The sequence below is a fragment of the Cetorhinus maximus genome, chromosome 23, assembly GCF_964194155.1.
Source record: "Cetorhinus maximus chromosome 23, sCetMax3.hap1.1, whole genome shotgun sequence".
NCBI classification, from domain to species: domain Eukaryota; kingdom Metazoa; phylum Chordata; class Chondrichthyes; order Lamniformes; family Cetorhinidae; genus Cetorhinus; species Cetorhinus maximus.
Genome location: NC_135901.1, coordinates 31,023,341 through 31,044,196, shown reverse-complemented (window position 1 = coordinate 31,044,196; position 20,856 = coordinate 31,023,341). Strand labels below are relative to the sequence as shown.

At 46.6% G+C, this 20,856-nt stretch overlaps 3 protein-coding genes and 1 long non-coding RNA gene across 5 annotated transcripts in view; 1 reads left to right on the top strand and 3 right to left on the bottom strand.

Annotated features, from left to right (window-relative positions):
* LOC144697120 (uncharacterized) overlaps window positions 1-20,856 on the bottom strand; it is a 432,856-nt gene that overhangs the window by 225,262 nt on the left and 186,738 nt on the right. The window lies entirely within an intron of this gene.
* LOC144697359 (uncharacterized) overlaps window positions 1-20,856 on the top strand; it is a 226,542-nt gene that overhangs the window by 71,806 nt on the left and 133,880 nt on the right. The window lies entirely within an intron of this gene.
* The window catches only part of LOC144697094 (uncharacterized), a 391,382-nt gene that overhangs the window by 247,425 nt on the left and 123,101 nt on the right, over window positions 1-20,856 (bottom strand). The window lies entirely within an intron of this gene.
* Window positions 1-20,856, bottom strand: part of LOC144697966 (uncharacterized) — a 164,609-nt gene that overhangs the window by 115,824 nt on the left and 27,929 nt on the right. Inside the window, exons 3-4 of the mRNA XM_078569918.1 lie at window positions 12,075-13,285; window positions 625-820 (exon numbers count right to left, since the gene is read on the bottom strand). Of these exons, the coding sequence (XP_078426044.1) occupies window positions 625-820; window positions 12,075-13,285 (1,407 nt within the window). The remainder of the gene's footprint in view (window positions 1-624; window positions 821-12,074; window positions 13,286-20,856) is intronic.

Sequence of the window (20,856 nt, the reverse complement as noted above, 5' to 3'; positions counted from 1 at the left end):
TGAACATGGCCGTACTCATTGTGCTGCCTCGCCTGGAGGGGCATGGATGCAGGTGGGGCTTGTGGGTGTCAGAGGGGCTGTGTTGTGAGTGAGGAGAGCAGAGGTTGAAATGTTCTTGTGACCGCTAGCAGGGCTGTGTGGGCTAAAACATCACGATTTTTTATTTAAGTGAATGACCTTTGGGGATGAGCAGTGAATGATTGCTCCAGCAGCGCACACAGAGCTGAGAGTAGATATTTTATTTAAGTGAGTGACTTTTAGGGATGAGCAGTGAATGGTTGCTCCAGCAGTGCACACAGAGCTGAGAGTAGATTGACAGCAGTGGAGTTGGACAGTGGGCACAGCAATGACTGATGAGGACACTAAGGGAAATGTTCTTCATGGACCAGCTCTCACAGGGCAACAATGTTTCATTCAGCGGTGACTTGAACAGGAAGGACTCACAGCGCTAACATCAGAAATCTCCCCCAGTGATCTCTCAGGGCCGTATTCAGACAGAACATGTTCAATGGCTCCATTAACTATCCTTTCACTTGGCAAAGGGCAGGAAGAGCCCAACCCCACCGCCGAGCTCTTCTGGGATCAAACCCGAGCCCACACTCAATCGGTAATCGGGAAACCCACCCTTATCCCGTTCGTGCCTCTCCGAGATGCAAAGATGGCAGGAATCGGGTGAGGAGGAAGTTGCAGTTTTCCAAAGTCGGTAAATTGATCTGACTTGTGGTTTACGAGACCGGCACAGAAACCTGGCTCCTCATATGTCTCCGTTCCTGATTTAAAATGATTTCTCTTCACTTTACGTTTCTTTTCATTCTCTTTCCTACCAAAATGCATCACTTCACACTTCTCAGTGTTAAAGTGCATCTTTCAGGTGTCTGTCCATTTCACCAGTCAGTTTTCATCTTCCTCAAGTCTGTTCCTATCCTTCTCACTGTTTATTAACATTTCTGAGTTTCCTACCAGCTGAAGCATTTGAAATTAGCTGTTATGTGCCTAAGCCCACGGCATGAACACACATCAAAGGAGCAGTGGGACCAACACTGACCTTGGAGAACCCCACTGGACACTTCCTTGTAATCTGAAGAACAGCCATTCTCCACTGCTCTCTGCTTTCTGTCGCGAAGCCCATTTCCAAGCCAGGCAGTCATTGCTCCTTCCATCCCATGTATTTCAATTTTGGTAACAAGTCTTTTATGTGGCACTTTATTAAAACACCTTTTGAAAGGATAGGAACATTGGGAAAGTCCGGACAGGAGCAAGTACAGAATCATCGTGCAGAACAAACCGAAGGATTGCATTCGGCCCATCTAGCTTGCACTCTCGAACAAACCAATTAGCCCCACTCTTTGGCTCTTTCCCCTGATCCCTGTAATTTTCTCCTTCACAAATTTACCAATTTACATTTAAAATGTATTATGGAATTTGCATCTGCCATTCTATCGGACAGTGCATTCCAAATCCAAACCACACGCTGAGTGAAAAAGCTTTTCCTCGGGTAACCTCTGCTTCTTTAACCAATCACCTTAAACTTGCGTCCTCTGGTTATCGACCTCTCAGACACTGGAAACAGTTTCTCTCTATTTCACGTATCTAAATCCTTCATAATGTTAAACACCCCTATCAAATCTCCTCTTAATCTTCTCTGCTCGATGGAGAACAAGCCCAGATTATCCAGTCTATCCACGTAACTGTATAATCCCTCCTCCTTGGCACAATTCCAGTAAATCTTTTCGGCCCCCTCTCCAAAGTCTTCACATCCTTCCTAAATTGTGCAGCCCAGTATTGGACACAATGCTTCAAGCGGGATCAAACTAGACTTTTATTCAGGTTCACTATAATTTCCTGTCTTTTGTGCTCTGTGTCTCTATTTATAAAGCCCTGGATCCCAAGGGCTTCATTAACCGATTTGTTAGCCTGTTCTGTCTCCTCCAGTGTTTTGTATACAAATACCCCAGGTCTCTCTGCTCTTGCACCCTCTATAAATTCGGACCATTTAGCTTGTGTTGTATCTTCACGTTCACCCACCTCCCCCCACCCAACACCCAGAGCCCCGCCAGAATGTAATCCCTCACACATCTCTCATTCCACTTAAATATTGGGAAGGCTGAAGCCATTGTTTTCAGTCCTCGCACCAAATTCTGTTACCCAGCTCTGAGCTCCATCATTCTCCCTGGTAACTGTCTCAGCCTGAACCAGACTGTTCACAAACTTGGTATCATATATTCACACCTTCAATAAACCGCCGATTTCTACCTCAATAACATTACCCGACTTCACTCCCCGCCTCAGCCCATCCACTCCTGGCATCCTCGTCAATGCCTTTGTTACATCGAGACTTGACTATTTCCAACACATCTCTGGCTGCTCTCCTACATTTCACCCTCTAGAAACTGCAGTCTGCAACCTGTGTCCTAAGCCGCAACAAGTCTCATTTCCCAGTTCCCCCTGTATCCGCTGATATAAACTCGCTCCCAGTCAAGCAACGTCCATCCTCCGACTTATTGGGAGTATCAGTCCCACACGAAGGGATATTTTTTCCTTCCAGTGCCTCTCCTGGGACAGTGTACACACCCCGAGAGTCAGCAATGGTGTATCTGGGTGTGGGTCTGGGGGAAATATCAACCCAGCTTCACCCTGTAAGTCCCAGCTCCCGCCATCACTCCCGGCTCCCCCTCCTGTCACCCCTGTCATGGTCAAGTCATATTCCCGTGGACCTTGTTGGGAGGGTGGAGGTGCACGGAGAGACTCAGAGGCTGTTCATAACGGGAATGTCAATGTGTGGACAATGGAAATCCGCCACTGTAGTCACAGGACAGGGAGACAGTTTAAGATGAAAAAACACTTCATAACAAACATTATATAACTGACATTTCTGAAACATTCGATACTGGAAGCTTTTTCTCTGAATGTCCAGAAGGCGGTCGGACAATCGAAGGAAAGAAGAAGATCCTGAGGGAAGAGATCCCAACCCATCAAAAAGAAAACCCTGTTTGGAAGTCACCTCGGGCAGTAAAAGGGGCGAATACATTTTACCTGCTATTACATTTCTTCATCACAGAGGCTCAACCACGGTTTGGACCAAAGGCCAGAAATTTCCAACCTACATGTGTCTTCAAGAAACTAGGAGAGAATCCTTCAGGCCTGCAACATTTTTAATCACCATCTTATGGACTGTAAAAGAGTGACCTGTTTCTGGTCTACATTTCTAATAATATAATTGCACATTAATTTTCCAGAAATCATCTTTTCTTATTTTTGTGTCTGTGTTTTTGAGCAGTGAGTGTTTGTTTTGCTTTGCATTTTGTGTCTGAAAGGGAATATATTCAGATAGGGGTTGCGAATGTCAGGGGGTCTGATTTGCAAGTGAGGATTAACACGTTTGAACATCTCAGTAACTCCTCAATCAAATTGATAACTTTGCTCCCAGCCAATTGTATAATTTCATTGCTTCTTTTGCCTTTCCTCACAGTTAACTTAGTGACAACTGTTATCCTATCTCACCAAAACTATGGCCTCTCCAAATGTGTCATTCGCTACTTGGTGGCCATGGCAGTGGCGGATCTACTGGTCATTACCCTCGACCTGATACTGAGGCACATTCCAATTGTTTATCGGGAACATTTTATTTTCCTGTGGTACATCCCCGTGTGCAATATCCACGCTGTCCTGCTTTATGCAGCCACTGACTGTTCTGTCTGGTTCACTGTCACTTTCACCTTTGATCGATTTGTGGCTATTTGTTGCCAGAAGTTGAAAAGTAAATATTGCAGCGAGAAAACAGCGGCTGTGGTTCTGGGAGCAGTGACTGTGCTGAGCTGTTTAAAGAACATTTTCTGGTATTTTATTTTAACCTCTCGTTATTGGCTGGGGAACATTCCCTGGTTTTGTGAGGTCACAATGAGGATTCAGGTCTCTCCATTCTGGGTAACAATCGAGTTCCTCCACATCATTCTAACCCCGTGTGTCCCATTTGTCCTGATTCTGCTGCTCAATGTTTTCACCGTCAGACACATTGAGGTGACCAGCAGAGCCCGCAGGAGACTTCGGGCTCACAGCAGTGGAGAGAGTCCCAAAGACCCAAAGATGGAGAGTCGAAGGAAATCAATCATTTTACTGTTTGTTATCTCAGCCAATTTCATCCTGTTATGGTCAACGTTCATGTTTTATTCTATATGGGTCGGGATGTTGTGGTTTGGGTATAAGTCTATATATCTAAGTGATTTTGTCCTGGAATTTGCCTTCATGCTGCAGCTCCTGAGTTGCTGCACAAACACTGTTATTTACGCTGTGACCCAGACTAAGTTCAGAGAGCAGTTGAAGAATGTGCTGAAATATCCCTTTACTCCAATTCTTCAATTGATTAAATGATGCACAGAACTGAATCACTGAGAGTTTCCGGAATTTTCACATTGTGTTTCACATTTCTAGAAGCAGGAGGGGCCTGTCACTGGGGGAACTGATTGGACATAAAACCCACCCCCAGATATCTCTCCCCTCCCATTGGATGGTTCAGCTGTCCATCAGCCCTCTCACTCGCACCTAGTGGTCATTGAGTGTGCCCCTGACCTCACTCAGTTCCCATTGGCCAGACTGCCTGTTCATTATCCTGCTCCCTCATACTGATTGGACAGGGACATACCTTCTTGCACACCCTCTGGATGAGTATTGATTGTCAGTTAAAAAGCTTTAATCTTTCACCTCGCACTCGTTCACCGGACTGGTAATCCAGACACCCAATGCTCTGGGGACCCGGGTTCGAATCCTGCCACGGCAGTTCGTGGAATTTGAATTCAATAAAAAATCTGGAGTTAAAAGTCTTGAAACCATCATTGATTGTCATAAAAACCCATCTGGTTTACTGATGTCCTTTAAGGAAGGAAATCTGTTGTCCTTGCCTGGTCTGGCTTGGCATGTGACTCCTGGCCCTCAGCAATGTGGTTGACTCTCAAATGCCCTTTGAAATGGCCTAGCAAGCCACTCAGTTGTATCAATTGACTACAAGGCCAATAAAAAGGAACGAAGCAGTACACACCACCCGGAATCGAGATGGGTACCAGAAACAACAAGGGGAAACCCAGACCTGACGACATTGCAAAGCACTTCTTTCAACATCTGGGGGCTAGTGCCAAAATTGGGATAGCTGTGTCACAGACTAGTCAAGCAACAGCCTGACATATTCATCCTCACGGAATCATACCTTACAGATAATTTCCCAGACACCACCATCACCATCCCTGGGTATGTCCTGTCTCACCAACAGGACAGGCCCAGCAGAGGTGGTGACACAGTGGTATACAGTCGGGAGGGTGTTGCCCTGAGAATCCTCAACATCAGCTCCGCACCACATGAAGTCTCATGGCATCAGGTCAAACTTGGTCAAGGAAACCTCTTACTGATTACCAAGTACCGCCCTCCCTCAGCTGATGAATCAGTGCTCGTCCATGTTGAACATCACTTGGAGGAAGCACTGAAGGAGGAAAGGGAGCAGAATTTACTCTGGGTGGGGGCTTCAATGTCCATCACGAAGATAGACTCAGTAGCATCACCACAGACTGAGCTGGCCGAGTCCAAAAGGTCATAGCTATTAGAGTGTGTCTGCGGCATGTGGTGAGGGGACCAACAAGAGGGAAAAACATGCTTGACCTCATCCTCAACAACCTCCCTGCTACAGATTAATCTGTCCATGACATTATCGGTAGGAGTGACCACCGTACAGACCAAATGGAAATGAAGCCCTGGCTTCACATTGAGGATACCCTCCATCATGTTGTGTGGCACTACCACCGTGCTAAATGGGATAGATTTCGAGCAGATCTAGCAACTCAAGACTGGGCATCCATGAGGCATTGTGGGCCATCAGCAGGAGCAGAATTGTACTCGAACACAATCTGTAACCTCATGGCCCGGCATATCCCCCACTCTGCCATTACCATCAACCCAAGGGATTAACCCTAGTTCAATGAAGGGTGCAGGAGGGCATGACAGGATCAGCACCAGGCATACCTGAAAATAAGATGTCAACCTGGTGAAGCTATAACACAGGACTAATTGTGTGCCAAACAGCATAAGCAGCAAGTGATAGACAGAGCTAAGCAATCCCACAACCAATGTATCAGTTCTAAGCTCTGCAGTCCTGCCACATCCAATCATGAATGGTGGTGGACAAATAAACAGTTGACTGGAGGAGGAGGCTCCACAAATATCCTTATCCTCGATGATGGAGGGTCCCAGCGCATCAGTGCAAAAGATAAGGCTGAAGGGATTCGTAAGAATCTTCAGCCTGAAGTGCCAAGTGGATGATCAATCTCAGCCTTCTCCAGAGGTCCCCAGCATCACAGATGCCAGTCTTCAGCCAGTTCGATTCACTGCACCTGATATCAAGAAAGGGCTGAAGGCACTGCATCTGCAAAGGCTATGGGCCCTGACTTTATTCCGGCAATAGTACTGAAGACTTGTGCTCCAGAACTTGCTGCGTCCCTAGCCACGCTGTTCCAGTACAGCTACAACACTGGTATCGATCCGGCTATGTGGAAAATTGCGCAGGTCTTTCCTGTACACAAAAAGCAGGACAAATCCAACACAGCCAATTACCGCCCCAACCGTCTACTCTCGATCATCAGGGATCATCAACAGTGCTATCAAACGGCAATAACCTGCTCACTGATGCCCAGTTTGGGTTCCGCCAGGGCCACTAAGTTCCTGACCTCATTACAGCCTTGGTTCAAACATGGACAAAGAAGCTGAACTCCTGATGTGAGGTGAGGTGGGAGTGACTGCCCTTGACATCAACGCAGCATTTGACCAAGTGTGGCATCAAGGAGCCCTAGCAAAACTGGAATCGGGGGAAAACTCTCCACTGGTTGGAGTCATACCTAGCACAAAGGAAGATGGTTGTGGTTGTTGGAGGTCAATCATCTTAGTTCCAGGACATCACTGCAGGAGTTCCTCAGGGTAGTGTCCTCAGCCCAACCATCTTCAGCTGCTTCATCAATGACCTTCCTTCAATCATAAGGTCAGAAGTGGGGATGTTCGCTGATGATTGCACAAAGTTCACATTCGCGACTCCTCAGATACTGAAGCAGTCCATGTCCAAATGCAGCAAGACCTGTACAATATCCAGGCTTGGGTTGACAAGTGGCAAGTAACATTAACGCTACACAAGTGTCAGGCAAAGACCATCTCCGACGAGAGAGAATCAACCATCGCTCCTTTATGTTCAATGGCATTACCACCACTGAACCCCGCAATATCAACATCCTGGGAGTTACCATTGACCAGAAACTAAACTTGACTTGCCATATAAATGTGGTGGCTACAAGAGCAGGTCAGAGGCTAGGAATCGTGTGACGAGTAACTCACCTCCTGACTCCCCAAAGCCTGTCCACCATTTACAAGGCACAAGTCAAGAGTGTGATGGAATACTCCCCACTTGCCTGGATGAATGCAGCTCCCACAATACTCAAGAAGCTTGACACCGTCCAGGACAAAGCAGCCCCGCTTGATTGGCACCACATGCACAAACATTCACTCCCTCCACCACCGATACACAGTAACAGCAGTGTGTACCATCTACAAGCTGCACTGCAGAAATTCACCAAAGCTCCTTCGACAGCACCTTCCAAACCCACCACAACTACCATCTAGAAGGACAAGGGCAGCAGCTAGATGGGGATACCACAGCCTGCAACTTCCCCTCCAAGCCACTCACCATCCTGACATGGAGCTATATCGCAGTTCCTTCACGGCTGCTGGGTTAAAATCCTGGAACTCCCTCCCTAACAGCACGGTGGGTGTATGTACATCACATGGACTGCAGTGGTTCAAGAAGGCAGCTCACCACCACTTTCTCAAGGGCAACTAGGGATGGGCAATTAATGCTGGCCTAGCCAGTGGCATCCACATCCCATGAATGAATTTTTAAAAATTAGGTCAGATCATCAAAAGCTTGGACAAAGAGTTAGGTTTTAAGGAGAGTATTAAAGGTGAAAAGCAATATTGGCAGTTGGGAGAGGGTTAGGGAGGAATTCCAGACCTCGGGAGCCAAGCAGCTGAAGACACGGCCGCCAATTGTGGAGCGATTAAAAGCAGGGATGCTCCAACATGAGAGGAGCACAGATATTTCAGAGGGTTGTAGGTATGGAGGAGATTACAGAGATGGGGAGGGGCGAGATCGTGGAGGGATTTGAAATGAATGGGCCAGATTTTAACTCACTCAAAATTCCATTCACTTTTACAGAGGTAAAATCGGGGTCAAGGAGGAGAATTTTAAAATTGAGGCATTGCTTGAGTGGATGCCAATGTCGGTCAGTGAGCACAGAGGGTGATAGGTGAACGGGACTGAGTGTGAGTTGGGAGACGGGCAGCAGAGTTTCTCTATTGAAGAAAGCTGGTCCAGTTCTGTACATTTCCCATCACACTGCCTGTGTCTTGTTTCTGTATTTGATGGTCTCAGATTTCGGATTGAAGGAACCAAAACTGTATCAGAAGCGCAGACAGAGGTAGAGAAATAACCCAGAAAGAAATATCGGAGGCAAAAGGTAACAGAGGGAACAGTCGGTAAAATCTGTGAATAGCAGAAAAAGTGGATGGTGGCAAATTGAGTCACTTTCAAATCTGGTTTAGAAAATCCTCTCAGACGCCATCTCGGGATCTCACTGACCTGAGGAGCCACTGCTGGAAAAGAGACATTTTACCAGACTTAAACTTCCCTGCAGTGAGAAAGGTGTTCTGTGTTTGAAATCCCATCACCGTGTTTTCTATTGAACCCCTGGACACTGTCAGAGACCCTCAGCTCCAGAATCATGGGGTTTGGTAGAAACCTCACACTGTGAACTCTTCGGCTGCACCTATGTGGACAAAGTGGGTGCGTTGAAGCTGTGGAGCGGGTGAGATGAGCTGTTATCATCTGTCCCTGCAGTGAATGGTGTGATGTTTTTTCAGATTGTGTAACTGGGTAAAGCTTGTTCCACAGTCAGTGCACTGGAACTCTCTCACTCGGGTGTGTGTGTCTCGGTGCTTTTCTATTCACACTGATGTTTGAAATCTTTTCCCAGGGATGGAAAAGAGAAACATTCCTCCTCCTAGATTCAAAGACCAATGATATTCAAAGCCTGATGAATCGGATTAATCTGTCAGATCCTAATTTGCTAATTGTTTGGAGTTTCTTGTCGATAAATCCTCTCTCTCCAAAGCTCTGTAAAAGGAGTTTACATAAGTTATCCAGGTAACTGCAGGATAGAAACTCATGAAACATTCTTCTCCCTATCAAACTATAAACCTCTGTCATTAATTCATTGTTTTGCTCTCCTCCTGCTTCCCCCTAATTCTCCTCCCCTGAAGATGCTGACTCTCCGGTTCAGTTTGACACTCACCTGTTGCCCTCCCCAATATGCCATCCAGGTGTCTAAATCTTTACACATGAAGTTAACAAACTCTTTTGCTAAGGGGGGGCATCACAATCATATCCAGTGACTACCCACATATACTTTGTGTCAGGGCGGGGTCACTGCGCCCCCCACCTCCACTTTCCATCCCAGTCCCAGGGATTTGGAGGCCGGGCTCCGGATGAGTAATGGCGGCGACAGCTCCCACAATCCACCGCGCTGGGGAAACCGCTCTATCCGCCGCGCGGGCCGCCGGTCCCAGACTGCGCATGTCCGAGGGAGAGGGGAAGCTGCGCATGTGCGGAGAATGGCGTTTCCCATTGGCCAACCTTTCTTACCTTTCAAGTATTTACCCTTTGGAAAGACACTATTGAATCTGCTTTCAGGCCGATCAGAACAACTCGCTGCGTCAAAAAATAAAATCTCATCTCCTCCTCTGGCTCCTTTGCCAATTACCTTAGAGGGACTCACGTTCTGTTAAAGAGCCTGCCAACCCCTCTCACCCACTTTCCCTAAAGTACAGAAATCTAATGAGAGGTCCAGAAAAATCAAATATTTTTACTGATAAAAGTTTATTAATGAAACAGAACATGGTTACAAAAATGGAAAATTACTTGAGGATCAAAGACAACCAGAGTAAAAGGATGTGCACAATGTTCTCGACCCAAATGGTTTCTCTTTAATTCATCTGTCCCCTGTACGCTGCCTTCTTTGTGGTACACCTCCGCTAAGTCCACAAGCAAAACCCTGTCCTTCCAGTTGCTGCCATTATAATTCACATCCCTCTGAAATTTACTTTGATTTCTGCCCAGTTTCCCAGTCCGGCACTCAGACCTCCAGAGCTTTCTCTCTGTGAGGAACCCACTGCCTTCTTGAGCTGACATTGGACAGACTGACTGCTTTTTCCAAGTTGGCTCCCACAGCTTCTTCACAGCTCTGTCCAAACTCACTGTTCAAGCCGACTGCTTTCTCCCTCAAGGCCAACTGCCTTTCACCATAGGGACCCCTGGAGATTTCTTCCTCCAACTTCAAGCTGGGCAAATCTTCCAGCCTCTTTTCCCCTCACACAAACTCCAAGTGAGCTGCAGCCTCAACAAGACCAACAACTCATTCTTATGTTGGCCAAAATCTTCCTTGGTCACTTTAAGAATATCATTCAGATGCTTTTTATTATCAAGCAGAAAGGTTTGATATTCTTAAGATAAAAGCAAAATACTGTAGATGCTGGAAATTCAGAGAAGAGTCACACGGACTCGAAATGTTAACTCTGTTTCCCTCTCCACAGATGCTGCCAGACCTGATGAGTTTTTCCAGCACTTTCTGTTTTTATTTCAGGTTTGATATTCTTGTTTGGTCTGATCATGAAACAATTTGTAATCTTTCAGTTTTTCCCCATCCCATTCAGAATTAATGTTATTTAACTCTCTGTGAATGATGTCAACAGCTTCCTCATTTTGATCTTTTCTTTTTCTTTCTAGTACTTTGAGTTTTCCATGCGATTCACAAATTCCGTGTCTCCTTTAGCCATTCTGGCTTTGTAGCAACTTTCTCTAATGAGACAAAATATCCTCCAATTCCGTCCTCAGTGAAATGAGGTGATAGGCAAAGATTCTTTGTCGAATCAAAACTCGGAGTGGGACTCAACTCCTCATGTGAACTATTAAGTTCTCTTTCACCACCTAAATTAAGCTTTTCTTTAACCAGTTCAAAGTTTCCAGTTTATTTCTCTCTTTGAAGCTCTCTGTCTCTTTCCTTATCTCTTTCCTCCCTTTCTGTATCCACTGGAGGTTAGAAGAATGAGAGATGATCTTATTGAAACATATAAGACCCTGAGGGGACTTGACAGGGTGGATGCTGAAAGGATGTTTCCCTTTGTGGGAGAGAGGACACAGTTTAAATATAAAGGGGTCTCCCATTTAAGATGGAGATGAGGAGAATTTTTCTCTCTCGGAGGGTCATTGGTCTGTGTAATTCACTTTCACAGAAATTAGCGGAAGTAGGGTCATTGAATATATTTAAGGTTGACTGAGAAAGATTCCTCATTGACAAGGGAGTCGAAGGTTATAGCTGGTAGACAGTGAAGTAGAATTGAGACACAATCAGATCAGCCATGACCTTATTGAATGCAGAGCAGACTCGAAGGTCCGAATAGCCCACTCCTGCTCCTCATTCGTATGTTTGTTGTGTATGACTGCTTTCTGCCACAGGACTAACTGCCTTTCTGGGTGAGGGTCACTGCAGATTTCTTCCTCCAGCTCCAAGTGAGGCAAATCTTCCAGCTTTTCCACCCTCACCAACACCGAGTGAGTTGCAAAGTACCCAAGACCAAATCTGTGACTGTCTTCTCTGAGAAACACCCAGATAAATTAAACAAAAGGACCTTCTAACCCCCGTAGCCCATCTCCATGGCAAAGTGGCATGTTTCAGGAGGTTCAAAACTGAAATGCAAACTAAACATTTATGATTTTCAAAACATCCTTTCATTCGGTGATCCATATGAAATATGAAACCAGGTATTTGCAACATGGTTCAAAGAGCATCAGACGCTGGAAGCAAAGTCATGAGACCAGCCAGTCCAGCAGAAAGAAACCCTCTGACTCTCCCACTTCACCTAGTGTCAGAATGAACATGGTTCAGCCCTGGATGTGATTAACAGCAGCAATAACAGCAGAATCCAACCCCTGGAATCACTTGTGAACTCGCTGGTGTCTTAGCAGACTGAATAACTGAGTGAATCCCTTCTCACACTCAGGGCAGGTGAATGGTCTCTCCCCGGTGTGAACTCGCTGATGTGTCTGCAGGCTGGATAACTGAGTGAATCCCTTCTCACACTGAGAGCAGGTGAACGGCCTCTCCCCAGTGTGAACTCGCTGATGTGTCTGCAGGCTGGATAACTGAGTGAATCCCTTCCCACATTGACAGCAGGGGAATGGCCTCTCCCCGGTGTGAACTCGCTGGTGTCTCAGCAGGGTGGATGAATCACTGAATCCCTTCCCACATTCAGAGCAGGTGAACAGTCTCTCCCTGGTATGAACTCGGCGATGTGTCAGCATCTTGGATAGCTGAGTGAATCCCTTCCCACAGTCAGGGCAGGTGACTGGCCTCTCCCCAGTGTGAATTCGCTGGTGTGTCTGCAGGTTGGATAAACGACTAAATGCCTTCCCACACTCAGGGCAGGTGAATGGCCTTTCCCCAGTGTGGACTCGCTGGTGTGTCTGCAGGTTGGATAACCAACTGAATCGTTTCCCACAGTCAGAGCAGGTGAATGGCTTCTCTCCACTGTGAACTCGCTGGTGTATGAGGAGAGCGGATGAATCACTGAATCCCTTCCCACATGCCGAGCAGATGAACGGTCTCTCTCCAGTGTGAACTCGCTGGTGTGTCACCAGTCTTGATAACCGACTGAATCCCTTCCCACACACGGAGCAGGTGAATGGCCTCTCCCCGGTGTGAACTCGCTGGTGTATCTGCAGGTTGGATGACTGAGTGAATCCCTTCCCACACACTGAGCAGGTGAATGGCCTCTTCCCGGTGTGAACTCGCTGGTGTCTCAGTAGATTGGACGACTGAGTGAATCCCTTCCCACACACGGAGCAGGTAAATGGCCTCTCCCCGGTGTGAACTCGCTGGTGTGTCAGTAGGTTGGATGACTGAGTGAATCCATTCCCACACACAGAGCAGGTGAATGGCCTCTCCCCGGAGTGAATTCGCTGGTGTGTCAGCAGGTTGGATAACTGAGTGAATCTCTTCCCACACTCAGAGCAGATGAACGGCTTCTCCCCAGTGTGAACATCTTGATGCGTTTCCAGCTCAGATTGGAACTGGAATCCTTTCCCACCATCCCCACATGTTGATGGTTTCTCCATGGTGCGGGTGTCTTTATTTCTTTGTATGTTTGATGATCAATTGAAACCTCATCCACACACACTTGTATGGTCTCTCCCCGCTGAATGTGGTGTGTTAATTTTTCAACCTGTGTAACTGCTGAAAGCTCTTTCCACAGTCAGCACGCTGGAACACTCTCACTCGGGTGTGTGTGTCTCGGTGCTTTTCCAGTCACACTGATGTTTAAAATCTTTTTAAACAGACACAGCAGACAAACATTTCTCCTTATAGTTTCAATGACTGGTGATATTCAGCTCCTGATGAATTGAGCGATTCCGTCATATCACAACATGAAGCTTTCTTTGAGGTTTCTGACTGTAAATTCTCCCCTTGTAATATCCTGCAAAAGGAGTTTACAAAAGTCATCACTGTCAGTGCAGGATAGAAATTCAGAACAGACAGTTCTAGTTTCTATGTAACATCCTTCCCTCTCTCATTCCCCAAAAACAGTAAATCTCCGTCATACACACTCTCCCTCCATTCTCAGTCTGCTGTACTTAATATACACCCACCTAATTCTCCTGCAGATGCTGATTCAAGCTGATCGACAGACAGATCCGTGCTCACTGCTTCCTGTCCTGGGCACAGGGACCTGAAACTCTTTACGCAATCTGCTAGCCCTTTGTATTTCCATATTATTGCACAAAAAATTTATGTAATACTGTATACTAGAACTGTATTACTTAATTGGAGATAGAGGGAGGATGCAAGGAAGAACTTGATTTGGGAGCGAGTGGTAATGACCTCAAACTCTTTGCCTGTGAGGATGGTGGAAGTGGTGATGATCAATGATTTCAAAATAAAATTCGATGAGCACTTGAAGGAAATAAACTTGCAGGGAATGGGGATATAGAGGGGAAATGGGACTGACTGGATTGCTCTAAGAGTCAGCATGGACTCAAGTAATGATTCCAGGACTGGAAATATGTAATGTAGCTACAGTTCTATATTATAAGACTAGAAATAATAATAAATGAACTTCATTAAAGAACCATAAATAATATATCGAATATGTATCATGTGAAAACACTAGACATATCTCTATCCTATATCAATTTACTGTTCCCTTAAATGTCAGCCATCTCCTGGGGAAACCACCCCTTTAATTGTGAACATTAGGAAAGAGACCATCCTTTTAGTCAGACAAATAAATGTGTCAAGCTGAGGGAGCAAAGGATGTCAATGTCTTTAAGAAAGAGAGAGAGACCTGGGCCAACCTTTCCAGAGTCTGCACCCTCCCTGGATTCACTTCCTTTCCCTTCAGTTCCTGCAAATCAACAATTTCCCCCCAGAATGAGAAAAGAAATGGAAAGGGGGAGAAAAGAAAGTGTTTTACTCACAGATGTTGGACCCAGGAGGAAGTTTTAGTCTGTGTGAAGCTCAATCTTCGTTCACACAAAGCCCGCGCTCTGATTGGCTGGAGGACCAGAGTCCTTCCGGTCCTCCGAATCTTCCCATTGGTCAAATCCCCGCCTGAAGACAATGGGGCAGCGGAAGCCTTCGCGGGCGCGGGAGACCCTTTGACCTACACGGCGGTTTGAGCGGTAGGCCAATGGGAAACGCCATTGTTTGCACATGCGCATTTTCCCCTCTCCCTCGGACAAACGCAGTCCCGGGCCGTCCGCCCGCGCGGCGGATAGAGCGGTTTCCCCAACGCGGGAGATTGTGGGAGCTGCGGCCGCCATTACTCATCCGGCGCCCAGTCTCCAAACTTCTGGGACTGGGATGGAAAGTGGGGGGGCGCAGTGACCCCGCCCTGACACAAAGTGCATGTGGGTAGTCAAAAGCAAAACACTGCGGATGCTTGAAATCTGAAACAAAAACAGAAAATGCTGGGAAAACTCAGTAGGTCTAACAGCATCTAGAATAAAGAAAAGTACAGCACAGGAACAGGCCCTTCGGCCCTCCAAGCCTGCGACGATCATATTGCCCGTCAACTAAAACATTTTGCACTTCCGGGGTCCGTATCTCTCTGTTCCCATCCTATTCATGTATTTGTCAAGCTGCCTCTTAAACACCACTATCGTACCTGCTTCCACCACCTCCTCTGGCAGCGAATTCCAGACACTCACTACCCTCTGCGTAAAAAACTTGCCCCGCACATCTTCTCTACAGTTTTCTCCTCTCACCTTAAATCTATGTCTCCTAGTAATTGACTCTTCCACCCTGGGAAAAAGCTTCTGACTATCTACTCTGTCCATGCCACTCATAATTTTGTAAACTTCTATCAAGTCGCCCCTCAATCTCGCTCTAGTGAGAACAATCCAAATTTCTCCAACCTCTCCTCATAGTTAATAACCTCCAGACCAGGCAGCATCCTGGTAAACCTCCTCTGCACCCTCTCCAACGCCTCCATATCCTTCTGGTAATGTGGCGACCAGAATTGCATGCAATATTCCAAGTGTGGCCTAACCAAGGTTCTTTTCAGCTGCAGCATGACTTCCCAGCTTTTATACTCAATACCCCTGCCAATGAAGGCAAGCATGCCATATGCCTTCCTGACTACCTTATCCACCTGCGTTGCCACTTTCAGTGACCTGTGGACCTGTACACCCAGATCCCTCTGCCCGTCGATGCACTTAAAGGTTCTGCCATTTACTGTATAATTCCTGCCTGTATTAGACCTTCCAAAATGCATTACCTCGCATTTGTCCGGATTAAACTCCATCCGCCATTTCTCCGCCCAAGTCTCCAACTGATCTATATCCCATTGTATCCTTTGACAATCCTCTTCACTATTTGCAACTCCTCCAACCTTAGTGTTGTCTGCAAACTTACTAATTAGCCCAGTTACAATTTCCTCCAAATCATTTATGTATACCACAAACAGCAAAGGTCCCAGCACTGATCCCTGTGGAACTCCACTAGTCACAGCTCTCCATTCAGAAAAGCACCCTTCCACTGCTACCCTCTGTCTTCTATGACCAAGCCAATTCTGTATCCATCTTGCCAGCTCACCTCTGATCCCGTGCGACTTTACCTTCTGTACCAGTCTTCCATGAGGGACCTTGTTAAAGGCCTTACTGAAATCCATGTATATAACATCCACTGCCCTTCCATCATCAATCATCTTTGTCACTTCCTCGAAAACTCGATCAAGTTAGTGAGACACGACCTCCCTTCACAAAACCATGCTGCCTCTCACTAGTACGCCCATTTGCTTCCAAATGGTAGTAAATCCTGTCACGAAGAAGCTTCTCCAATAATTTCCCTACCACTGACGTAAGGCTCACCGGCCTGTAATTTCCTGGATTATCCCTGCTACCCTTCTTAAACAATGGAACAACATTGGCCATTCTCCAGTCCTCTGGGACCTCACCCGTAACCAGTGAGGATATAAAGATTTCTGTCAAGGCCCCAGCAACCTCCTGCCTTGCCTCCCTCAGTACTCTGGGGTAGATCCCATCTGGCCCTGGGGACTTATCCACCTTAATATTCTTCAAGACACCTAACACTTCCTCTTTTTTGATCTCAACATGATCCAGGCTATCTACACACTCTTCCCTGGACAAATCGACCGCTAAGTCCTTCTCTTTGGTGAATACTGATGAGAAGTATTCATTTAGTATCTCTCCCATTCCTTCTGGCTCCACACACAGATTCCCCCGTCTGTCCCTGAGTGGGCCTACCCTTTCCCTGGCTACCCTCTTGCTTTTTACATATGTTTAAAAGGCCTTGGGATTCTCCTTAATCCTGGTTGCCAATGACCTTCCATGGCCCCTTTTATAGCCCTCCTGACTCCTTGCTTAAGTTTCTTCCTACTTTCTTTATATTCTCCACAGGCTTCATCTGTTCCCAGCCTTCTAGCCTTATGAATGCTTCCCTTTTGTTTTTGACTAATCTCGCAATATCCTTCGTTATCCATTGTTCCTGAAACTTGCCATGCATATCCTTCATCCTAGCAGGAACATGCTGGTCCTGAATTCTTATCAACTGACGTTTGAAAGCCCCCCACATGTCAGTTGTTGATTTGCCCTCAAACATCAGCCTCCAGTCTAGATTCCTCAATTCCTGCCTAATATCGTTATAATTAGCCTTCCCCCAATTAAGCACCTTAACCCGAGGACTCCTGTTTTCCTTATCCAACAGTGCTTTGAAATTTACTGAATTATGGACACTCTTCCCGAAATGCTCCCCTACTGAAACTTCGACCACCTGGCTGGGTTCATTCCCTAATACCAGGTCCAGTATTGCTCCAGTATGTTGGACTATCTACATATTGTCTCAGGAAGCCCTCCTGGATGCACCTTACAAATTCTGCACCATCCAAACCCCTAGCACTAAGTGATTCCCAGTCAATATAGGGAAAGTTAAAATCAGCCACCACAACAACCCTATTGCTCTTACATCTTTCCAAAATCTGCCTACATAACTGTTCCTCAATATCCCACCCGCAATTGGGAGGCCTATAGTAAACCCCCAACATTGTGACTGCACCCTTCCTATTCCAGAGCTCTACCCATATTTCCTCGCTGCATGAGCCCAACGAGGTGTCCTCCTGTCATACAGTTGTGATATTCCCCTTAACCAGCAGTGCAACTCCCCCACCTCTTCTACATCCCTCTCTATCCTGCCTGAAACATCTAAATCCTGGAACGTTTATCTGCCAATCCTGTCCATCCTTCTACCAAGTCTCTGTAAAAGCAATAACATCATAGTCCCAAGTACTAATCCAAGCTCTAAGCTCATCTGCCTTGCCTGTTATACTTCTCGCATTGAAACAAATGCATTTCAGACTCCCAGTCCCACTGTGTTCAGTAATTTCTCCCTGCCTGCCCTTCCTCTTAGTCCTACTGGCCATATTCACTGGTTCCCAGTCCTTTATTTCACCTGCTGACCTATTGCTCTAGTTCCCACCCCCCTGCCATACTAGTTTAAACCCTCCCGAGTGACACTAGCAAACCTCGCAGCCAGGATATTGGTGCCCCTCCAGTTTAGATGCAACCCGTCCTTCTTGTACAGGTCCCACCTGCCCCGGAAGAGATCCCACTGATCCAGATATCGGAAACCCTCCCTTCTACACCATCTGTTCAGCCACGTGTTCAGCTGCACTATCTTCCTATTTCTAACCTCACTGGCACGTGGCACAGGGAGTAATCCTGAGATTACAACCCTAGAGGTCCTGTTTTTTAACTTTCTGCCTAACTCCCTGAACTCCCGCTGCAGGACCTCGTCACTCTTCCTGCCTATGTCGTTAGTACCAATGTGTACCACGACCTCTGGCTGTTCTCCCTCCCCCTTCAGAATGTCCCGTACCCGATCAGAGACATCCTGGACTCTGGCACCAAGGAGGCAACATACCATCCTGGTGTCTCTTTCACGACCACAGAAGAGCCTATCTGAGCCCCTGACTATAGAGTCCCCTATGACAATTGCTCTTCTGTGCTTTGACCCCCCCTGCTGAACAACAGAGACAGCCGTGGTGCCACTGCTCTGGTTACTGCTGTTGTTTTCCCCTGATAGGCCATCCCACACCCCACCTCCCCACAACAGTATCCAAAACCTGTTAGAGAGGGGGACAGCCACAGGGGATTTCTGCACTGACTGCCTGCCCCTTCTAGTGGTTACCCATCTATCTAACAGGACTGAAAAAAACAGAGTTAACGTTTCAAGTCCGTATGACTCTTCTTCAGAGCTAAAGATTTAGACACCTGGGCGACATACTGGAGAGGGCAATGGGTGAGTGTGAAACTGACCCTTGGAGTCAGCACCATCAGGAGAGGAGAATTGAGGAAAAAGCAGAAGGATGATAGACTTTCAGGTCTCTGTGTCCAGGACAGGAAGTGAACAGGGTATTGTTGATCGGCATGAATCAGCACCTTCAGAATTGGGAGGGTGTGTATTAGGTACAGCAGAGTGAGAATGGGGGGAGAGTGTGTGGGATGGAGATTTACATTTGGGGCACAAGAGAGGAAAGAATGGTCCATTGAAACTAGAATTGTCTCTTCTCAATTTCTATCCTGAACTGACAGTGATGATTTTTCTAAACTACTTTTACAGGATAATAGAAGGAAAACATTTGCAGACATAAATCTCAAAGCAAACGTCACATCAAGATCTGACAGAGTCATCTGACTGGGTCTTAAATATCATTGGCACTTTGAATCAAGCAGGTGAAATGTTTGTCTGTTCTGTCTGCTTCAAAACTTTTTAAGCCTCGGTGTGACTGGAAAAGCACCGAGACTCACACACCCGAGTGAGAGTGTTCCAGTGCACTCACTATGGAAAGAGTTTTCAGTTACACAGCCTGAAAAAACATCATACCATTCACAGTGAGGAGAGACATTCTGCATGTTCTGTGTGAGGACAGGGTTTCAACTGATCATCAGACCTGGAGAGACACAAGGACACGTGCACCATAGAGAAACCATGGAAATGTGGGGACTGTGGGAAGGGATTCAAAACCCTGTCTCAGCTGGAAGCTCATCGACGCAGTCATACTGGGGAGAGGCCATTTATCTGTTCTGTGTGTGGAAAGAGATTCATTCATTCATCGACCCTGCGGACGCACCAGCAAATTCACACTGGGAAGTGGCCATTTGCCTGCTCTGAGTGTGGGAACAGATTCAGACAGTTATCCAGCCAGCAGTCACACCAGCAATTTCACACTGGGGAGAAGATGCCATTCACCTGCTCTGTGTGTACGAAGGGATTCGCCCACTCATCCAACCTGCTGACACACCAGCGAGTTCACACCAAGGAGAGGCCATTCATCTGCTCTGAGTGTGGGAAGCGATTCAGTGATTCATTCAACCTGCATGAACACAAGTGAGTTCACACGGGAGTGAGTCCGTTCACCTGCTTTCAGTGTGGGAAGGGATTCAGTGATTCATCAGACTTGCATAAACATGGTGAGTTCACACGGGGCTGAGGCCGTTCACCTGCTTTCAATGTGGGAAGGGATCCAGTGATTCATCCCACTGGCTAAGGCACCAGCGAATTCAGAAGTGATTACAGGGGTTGGATTCTGCTATTATTGCTGCTGTTAATCACATCCAGGACTGAACCATGTTCATTCTGACACTTGGTGAAGTGGGTGGGTTGAAGGGTTTCATTCTGCTGGACTGGCCGGTCTCACGACTTTGCTTCCAGTGGGCTGATGCTCTTTGAGCCTGGGAGTACACATTTCCACTGAAATGATCCACAAAAGCTGATGAAGGACATTTATTTTATCCTGGATAGTAAATAGTGATTGTTCCTACCACTACAGGTAGATCTAAAATAAATACAAGAATTGTTGAAAAAACTCAGCAGGTCTGGCAGCATTTGTGAAGAGAGAGAAACAGTTAACTTTTCGAGTCCAATATGACTGTTCTTCAGAGCTAAAGAGAGGCAGAAATGTGATGGGAGTAATGCTTTGGAGAAAGCTGGGAGGGACCGGTAGAACAAATGGGAAAGTCAGGGATTGGTTCGAGGGCAGGGGAGATTAGATAACAAAAATATCATGGAACAAAAGACAAAGGGAGAGGTAATGGTTGTAGTACAGAAACAAAGCATTGGTCCAGAGTAAGTGTTAATGGCAGAATAAAGGACAGCTCTGTCTAAAAGTAAAATTCATGAAAACAAGATGCAGATTGGCACTTGGTTA